The 8,825-nt window shown below is 51.5% G+C and overlaps 1 protein-coding gene across 1 annotated transcript in view; it reads right to left on the bottom strand.

The window, feature by feature from the left end:
- Positions 1 to 194: 194 nt before the first annotated feature.
- Positions 195 to 8,825, bottom strand: part of PLEKHA4 (pleckstrin homology domain containing A4) — a 24,316-nt gene continuing 15,685 nt past the window's right edge. The window contains exons 10-13 of the mRNA XM_023748718.1: positions 7,014 to 7,154; positions 5,948 to 6,047; positions 5,799 to 5,875; positions 195 to 453 (exon numbers count right to left, since the gene is read on the bottom strand). Of these exons, the coding sequence (XP_023604486.1) occupies positions 238 to 453; positions 5,799 to 5,875; positions 5,948 to 6,047; positions 7,014 to 7,154 (534 nt within the window). The 3' untranslated portion in view covers positions 195 to 237. The remainder of the gene's footprint in view (positions 454 to 5,798; positions 5,876 to 5,947; positions 6,048 to 7,013; positions 7,155 to 8,825) is intronic.

The following is an 8,825-nucleotide window of genomic DNA, read 5'->3' as shown; positions in this document are numbered from 1 at the left end:
TCTCTTTCTTTCTTTCTGTCGCTTTGACAACACAGAGTAAATGATATGAAAGCTCAGGCTTGCAATCTAGACCTTAGATGCCTGGTGAGCTAGGGGCGTTGTATCTGCTCACCTCCGTCCCCCACCAAGAAGCGGCCCGGATGCTGCCTTTGGCACAGGGACAAGCCGGTGGAATTGGGAAACCCAGTTGTGGGTAGGAAGGGCGCACCCCCATTTTCCGGAGAGGGACAACGAGCCTCACACCAGGAGCCTCACACCCCGCCACCCCACCGCCTCTCTGCTCCCCTCACCCTTTTGCTCCGCGTCAGGCTGGCACCGTGCGGGGGACAGGGTCCTCCCCAGAGTGAGGAGCCGCGGAGAGGCGGGGCGAGGGAGAGGCCGTCCGCACTCCTGGTTCCTACGGAGCCTCTCCAGCTGCTCCTGAGCACTCATCCGGGGCCGGGCCTGGGGGGGCTGGAGGACGAGAAAGGCCTCAGGACCCCAACCTTGGCTTCCGTGTCGTCTCTTCCCTGAACCTCTTAGCCTCCAGCCTTGCCCTTTCCAGTAAGTTCACCACCGGATCTCAGAGGGCTCTTTCTACGCCCGGAGCTGAGGCTGTCCCTCCACTGCCCGCCCCCCCCTCCCTCTCCTCTCAGGATCCCCAAGCACTGCACCCTCGGGGCCAAGGCCTTTGAGGCCGTGAGGCCTGGTCCCCACCCACCACTCTGCCTCAACACACACACACACACACACACACACACACATGCACACACACACACACCCCTCTGAATCAGCCTTGAAAACAACAGGAGGAATAGAATTGATTAATTAAATTGTCCCGAGGATCAGCTCGGGTGGGCCTGAGCGAGGACTGGTGAGCTCTGACTTGCCCTCGGAACCAGGGTGAAGACGCACACAGAGAGAATGCCATGTGCCAATCGGAGCTACGAGGCCACAGGCCAAGGCACCGGCTCAGAGCCGATCCTTCGCCAGCGCCCTCAGAGGGATCACGGCCCCGCGGACACCTGGATCGTGAACTTCAGCCTTAAGAACGTAAAATGCAAGAGGACAGCGATAACGCGCAAAAGAACCCGGAACTTGAAGGCTGGGGCGATGCTCAGCCTGTTCACACGGCAAAAAGGAGAAACGTGTTCTGGACAGAACGCCAAGGGTGTGGCCGGACAGCCGTTTGCTGAGCGATTTAGGCATGTGGCCTGCGGGTCCAGTACATGGTCACAGCAGAAACGGTGCCAACTTGCACTGAAGCGGACAGAGATGGGACTCAGAGGAGAAGGGCTGGGAAGCCGCAGGCAGGAAAGGGCGGTCCGGCTGAGAGCATGTGATCCTGCAGGAAAGGGGGCAGCTGGGACACAGACTTGCACCCGGGAGAGAGCCGTGACCTTGCAATTGTGCGGCCACAAGCCAAGGAAGGGACCTGGAGCAATCCCTCCCCAGCGCCGGACAGCATGGCCCCGAGGGCACCCTGCTTCCGGGCTTCTAGCCTGCAGAACTGCTAGTTCATAAATGTGTTGTTTAAGGGGAAAAACACACAAGACAAAACAAAAAAAACAAAGGGAAGAGAACTCCTCACTGCAGGCTGCAACTAGAACATTCTGAAAACTAGCAACAGCTTGGATCCATCTGTTGCTCACTGGGGCCAGTCACTGTTTTACTCCGATTTGGCCCATCCTGAGTTGCACGCCCACCTGTTGCGCACAGTCCCCCGCACATGGCCCCGTGTCGTTTATTTCTTCACAGCGGGCCAGACCACTGGCCCCAGAGCCTGCCAGGGCCCAATCCAAGCTTCTACACCTTCACCTGTTTCAAATATAGCCGTCCAAACGGGCAGATATTTTTAGCCACTGAAAGCCTGCCTGTTTTGAATACTCCGCGAAGCCGTGCCCAGCATCTGCTAGCCAGAGGTAAGGTGAACCTGCAGCTATAAAAGACTCCAAGCGGCCCTGGCCAGTGTGGCTCAGTTTGGTGCACGGCGCCATCCCGTGCACCAAAAGGTTGCCAGTTCTATTCCTGGTCAGGGCACCTGCCCGGATTTCGTGGGGGCCTTGAGGCCTGGTAGGGGGTGTGCAGAAGGCAGCCGGTTGATGTTGTGCTCTCACATCGATGTTTCTCTTTCTCTCCCTCTCTCCCTCTCTAATATATGTATTTTTTATTTTATTATATTATTCATTTTTAATATGTTTTTATTTATTTTTAGATAGAAAGGGAGAAAGAGATCAAAACATCAATGACGAGAGAGAATCATTGATTGGCTGCCTCCTGCACCCACCCCACTGGGGATCGAGTCTGCAACCTGGGCATGTGCCATGACTGGGATTTGAACTTGACCTCCTGGTTCATAGGTTGATGCTCAACCACTGAGCCACATTAGCTGGGCTATATATATATTAGAAGAAAGAGAGAAAGAAAGAGAGGAAGGAAGGAAGGAAGGAAGGAAGGAAGGAAGGAAGGAAGGAAGGAAGGAAGGAAGGAAGGAAGAAAAAGGGAGGAGAAAAAGAGAAAGAAAATATACCCCAAGCAGCTGCCGCCTAAGGAGTCTCCCAGGGACTCCCGCTGTGCCCTGAGTGCTATCCCCCTGCCCCTTAATCCCCTTCTCAGGGGCATTATAAGTGGGGGGTTTTATAATGATGATGCATCTGGCAATCAAACCTTTTTATTATATAGGATGTTTCTCTCTCCCACTCCCTTCTTTTCTCTGAAATCAATAAAAATATTTTTTAAAAAGAAATAAAAAGTGCCTAATATTTCTATTTTTATTCTACTCTGACTTGCTCATTGGATAGTGGCTCCCACGCAATAACCTCGGGGTCTCAGGTCCCGGCTTCTCCCACCCACGGGCAAACCTGTCCGAACGTGGTACACAAAGCCCGTGTGTCTACTGCCACCTCGTGGCCATGTCTTTCTCCTGCTCGGCTCTGAAACGCCTGCGACCCCCGGGCAGGCGCGGAACTGCCCGGCCAGGGAGCGGAAGAAGCGATTCCCCGAAGCAGCCCCCACCACCCACGTCCGTGCTGCACACCGCGCCCTTCCCAGGAAAGACCGATTGTTTGATATCCACGACAACGAGGAAGCACCGGAAGTGCTCTCAAATCTGCTAGGTCAGGTCATCGCCCCGACCGCGCTTCTCTGAAAGCCGGCCAGCCAGCCAATCAGGGCTGGCCCCGCGTTTCTGAAAACCAGCCAATCAGCAACAGACACAAAGCCTCCCCCAGCCTAAGGGTGACCAATCCCTAGACTCTCCGGGTCTACCTGGCTGAAGCAAAGGAATACACTCAGCATTGTTTCTGCATCACCGTCACCTCCATGCTGTTCCCTCTGCTGGACTTTCCTACATGGACAAACCTTTTCTCACTCACCCGGCCTCAGTTTACCTATCCTTTGAAAGGCTTCCCAGCCCCGGCTGGTTTGGCTCAGTGGATAGAGCGTCGGCCTGCGGACTGAAGGGTCCTGGGTTCAATTCCGGTCAAGGGCACATGCCTGAGTTGTGGGTTCAATCTCCAGTAGGGAGCTCTCTCATCATTGATGTTTCTATCTCTCTCTCTCCCTCTCCCTCTCAATTTTTTATATATATGGCTTCCTAGCCCTAACCGGTTTGGCTCAGTGGATAGAGCGTCGGCCTCCAAACTGAAGGGTCCCAGGTTCGATTCCAGTCAAGGGCATGTACCTTGGTTGTGGGCACATCCCCAGTAGGGGGTGTGCAGGAGGCAGCTGATCAATGTTTCTCTCTCATTGATGGTTCTAGCTCTCTATCCCTCTCCCTTACTCTCTGTAAAAAATCAATAAAATATTTTTTTTAAATAAAAGGCTTCCTAATGCTGCCAGTCCCCCTGTGAAACGGCTTGTTGCTGTCAGACTTGTATGAAGATTGCATTCGTGCCTTCCCTCCATCAGACTCCAGCATCAGGTCTAATTCGTGGCTGGCCCCCAACACTTTACACAGGGCCTGGCCGCTAGAGGGCTCCAGAGAGAGATGTCTAGCAAAAAAGGGAATTTGGGATTTTTTCCTGGAGTGGCCACACCTCAAAGCTTAGTGGGGAGAGAACAGGTGGCAGCTCCCTGGCCTTCGTGACACCCTATTTGGATCAGTCATCTGCCGAAGTCTTAGTGGGCATCAGAATTGTCCTGCCAAGCCCAGCGGGCGTGACTCAGTAGTTGAGCATCAACCTATATGAATCAGGAGGTCATGGTTCAATTCCCGGTCAGGGCACATGCCCAGGTTGTGCACTCAATCCCCAGTAAGGGGCATGCAGGAGGCAGCCAATAAATGATTCTTATTAACGAGAGGCCCCGTGCATGAAAATTCATGCGGGGGGGCGGGTCCCTCAGCCCAGCATGCGCCCTCTGGCAGCCCGGGAGCCCTCAGGTGATGTCCAACTAACAGCTTAGAGAGGGCCTAAGCTGTTAGTCGGACATCCTTTGCTGGCTAGCGATGAGCCGGCTTCTGGCTGAGCAGTGTTCCCCCTGTGGAAGCGCACTGACCACCAGGGGGCAGTTCCTGCATTGAGTGTCTGCCCCCTGGTGGTCAGTGCATGTCATAGCGACCAGTCATTCCCCTGTTAGGGTCAATTTGCATATTACCCTTTTATTATATAGGATGTTTCTCTCTCTCTCCCACTCCCTTCTTTTCTCTGAAATCAATACAAATATTTTTTAAAAAGAAATAAAAAGTGCCTAATATTTCTATTTTTATTCTACTCTGACTTGCTCATTTAGTAGATTATTGCTATTTTAAAAAACTTGACATTTAAATGAGATGTTATTTATAGCTTTTATCCCATTTAATATGAATATTCATACATTTTATTGAAGAAATGTTAATGTGTTTGGTTAAGAATGCTGCGCCAGGCATCGCTGGAGATTTTATATAATACACAGTGTATGCACCATATTACCGGTCTAGAATCTGCAAAATTTTGCACTTTTTCCCCAATGATTTTTAGAGAGTGGAAGGGAGAGAGGAGGGAGAGAGAGAGAGAGACATCAATTGGTTGGCTCCCAAACATGCCCTGACCAGAACCAGGGACTGAACCTGCAACCCAGGTATATGCCCTTGACCGGGAATCAAACCCAAAACCCTTTGGTGTGGGGGCCAGCACTGTAACCATCGAGCCACACCAGCCAGGGCTACAGTAAATTGGCTGTTTATGATCTGTCTCTGACATCCACTAGAACACCAGATTCATAAGGAAAAAAAAGTTTTTTTTCTCATTTTGCTCACACCTGCGACTTCAGCGCCTAAACACCTCTGTGAGTAAGCACTTTCTTCAGTGATGGAAATGTTTTATCTGCCCCTGAGCAATGGCAGTGTGGTGCCTGTGAGTGAATTTTTAATTTTATTTCGTTTAAATGTAAACAGCCACATGTGGCTACTGGCTACCTTATCGGACAGTGAAGAGGATATTGAATCAATATTTGTTGAGTCAATGAATAGGTACATGAATGAATGAATGAATGAATGAATGAAGTACTTACTATATCCAGGCACTATTTCCAACCCTTTCTGGGCATTCATCTAGTTTGAATCCTCACATCAGCTCTAGGTGGTAGGCACTGCTATCAGCTCCATTTTGCAGATGAGAAAATGGAGGCAGAGAGAGGTTTAGTAACTGGCCCGCAGTCACACAGCTTAGCGGTGGCAGAGACAAAATGTAATCCCAGTGTTCTTAAGTCCCATTCTCTCTGATCTGGGCTGTGGCCTTAGAACCCCCTCTTAGAACCCCCTTTCCCCCAAGAGCGGGTGATCCGTGCTGACCAGACGGAAACGTTACAAGATGGGCCGAGGGGCCCAATAGGCTGCCTACCTTGGCTCCTGGCTGTGGGGAGGGAGGGCAGCGACCCTCGCGGCTCGAAGCCTGGGAGATCCTGGGAGATCCAACACCTGGAAGGGCAGAACGGGACGTGGTGAGGACAGGGGATGCCATGCCTGTCCCTCCCGGCCCAGGGTGCTCACCTGAGCGAGGGCTGGCAGGGCCTCTGTCCCCCCCGGGGGGCCGCCCCCAGTCGGCTTCTGGGGACCGGGGTGAGCTCAGTTCCAAGGATTCAGGCAGACTCTGGATGGGTTGGGGAAGAGGAATCATGATTATCAGCATCGTTATTATTACCACGTATTAAGCACCTGGCAACTGAGACACAGCGCAAGAGGATTAAGATCGAAAACCAGCAGCCAGATGACCAACCTCCGCTCTGCCGTTCATTAGCTGTGTGATCTTGGGCAAGTTACTCGACCCCTCTGGGCCACATTTAAACTTCTTATATGAGGATTGAAACCTCATGTAAGGCCCTTAGAATGGTGCCTGGCACAGGGCGGGGCATTATAAGTGGGGGGTTTTATAATGATGATGCATCTGGCATGGTGCTCAGTACTTCTCCTGTTTTATTAAATCCCCTCAATAAATCTATGAGACACCTATTCTTATTCTACTGACGCGCAGAGAATTCGGTCAGTGACTGATGTCACCAAGAAGGCAGGGCTGGGGTCTGAACCTAGGGCTCCTCCGTGCATGCTCTGAAGCTCACGGCAAGCAGCGGCTCTAACCCAGATGAGACAATAGTGGCTCCGGCCCCCGAGGGCCGACTCTGTGTCAGGCACGCCCCAGGCTCCTTTCTCCTTCTTACAGAGCTCTGCAAGGCGGGGGTTCTGATCAGAAGTGTCTGGTAAATGTTTAAGCAATGCCTCTCTGGGAGAAAACAGCCCTGGTTTGTGTGTTTGCCAATTACCGTGGTGTAAATATTCCCACTGTGGTCGATTTCAACAGGACGTCACTGAACATGGAGTTGGGAAGTGATGCCCGCAGTTGGCCCTTGAAGTGGGGGGGTGGGGGGAGTGGGTCCAGCACACCCCTGGCTTACGCTCACAGGTAACAAATAAGGAAACTCAGGCTTCTGCAGCTTAGGATACTCGTCTGAGGTTGGTTAGTTGGTCAAAGGAGAGGGAAAGAGGTGAGTGGGTGAGGCGTTTGGCCAGGGGCAGGTGCGGCAGGAAGCTGGGGATGGGAGGAGAGGTGTGCAAACCTCACCTCTCTCTCTGAAGACTCCTCGCCTTGGAGTGCAGGAGACGGGGAGTCAGGCTCAGTGCTTTGGGGTGGTTTCTGGGGGCCCCCCAGACCTGCCAGGGTGTCTTCCATCATCCACAGCTGCTGCTGAGCGGACGTTCTGTCCTGGGGGGAGGGAAAATGCAAGAGGGTCAAAGCTGATAGGCCACAGGCAGGATCTGAAACCAGCTGGGCTGTATTTATCAAGTCATAAAAGGACTATGGCCCTGGCTGGTTTTGCTCAGTGGATAGAGCATCGGCCTGCGGACCGAAGGGCCCCGGGTTCGATTCCAGTTAAGGGCACAGGCCTCGGTTGCGGGCTATATTCCCAGTAGAGGGCGTGCAGGAGGCAGCCAATCAATGATTCTCTCTCATCATTGATGTTTCTCTCTCTCTCCCTCTCCCTTCCTCTCTGAAATCAATAAAAAATATATATACATAAAATAAAAATAAATAAATGGACTATGTGGGCATATCGAGGCTGGATTTGTGGCTATCCATTTCCATATGGAGATCCCGTCACCTCACCACCATTTATCACTCACTGTCTTTTTTACATGCTCGGCAGTGTTACCTCTGTCTTAAATAGGGGGCCATATCAATGTACGCGAGTCTGCTTCTGAACACCCTATTCAATTTCTTTGGTCCGTTTGTCTGACCTTGTGTCAATATTACCCTGTGTTATTAATGGTAGCTTTTCTTTTATATATATATTTTTATTGAATTTTTACAGAGAGGAAGAGAGAGAGATAGAGAGTTAGAAACATCGATGAGAGAGAAACATCCATCAACTGCCTCCTGCACATCCCCCACTGGGGATGTGCCCGCAACCCAGGTACATGCCCTTGACCGGAATCGAACCTGGAACCTTTCAGTCGCAGGCCGACGCTCCATCCACCGAGCCAAACTGGTTTCGGCTTAATGGTAGCTTTTTAGTCAGGCTTGCCATCCAGCTGTGTTAGTCCTCCTGCTTTGTTCTCGGAGGTTGCCTAGGTTACTCTCAGCCTTCTGTACTTCCAAATGCAATTTAGGGCCAGTTTGTCAATCTCCATACAAAAGCCTTCTGGATTTGCATCGGGGTTGCTGACCCCCACTGGGGAGATTCACTTGGGGAGACGACATCTCTGCATTAGTGCCTCTTTCCTATCCATGAACTTGGTATAGCTCCCCATTTAGATAGGTCTTTACCTTCTCTCAGTGATGTCCTGTGGCTTTTAGAGCAGGTGTCTTGCAAATCTTTCCTGTGATTTCTTCCTAGATATTTAACTTGTTTATGTTAATTATAAAAACTGCTGTTTAGGCCTAGCCGGTTTGGCTCAGTGGATAGAGCGCCGGCCTGCGGACTGAAGGATCCCGGGTTCGATTCTGGCCAAGGGCACATGCCCAGGTTGTGAGCTCCATTCCCAGTAGGGGGTGTACAGGAGGCAGCCAATCAATGATTTTTCTCTCCTTGGTGTTTCTATCTCTCTCTCCCTCTCCCTTCCTCTCTGAAATCAATAAAAATATTTTTTTAAAAAACAAACTGCTGCCCTAACCGGTTTGGCTCAGTGGATAGAGCGTCGGCCTGCGGACTGAAGGGTCCCAGGTTCGATTCCGGCCAGGGGCATGTGCCTTGGTTGCGGGCACATCCCCAGTGGGGGGTGTGCAGGAGGCGGCTGATCGATGTTTCTCTCCCATCGATGTTCTGACTCTCTATCCCTCTCCCTTCCTCTCTGTGAAAAATCAATAAATATAAAAAAAAACAAAACTGCTTGTATATTTACTTTCTAATTGTTTGGCACTAGCAAACATGAGGAC

The sequence above is a fragment of the Myotis lucifugus genome, unplaced genomic scaffold (genome assembly GCF_000147115.1).
Source record: "Myotis lucifugus unplaced genomic scaffold, Myoluc2.0 scaffold_1725, whole genome shotgun sequence".
Classification (NCBI taxonomy): domain Eukaryota; kingdom Metazoa; phylum Chordata; class Mammalia; order Chiroptera; family Vespertilionidae; genus Myotis; species Myotis lucifugus.
This window is presented reverse-complemented; position numbering and strand designations above follow the sequence as displayed.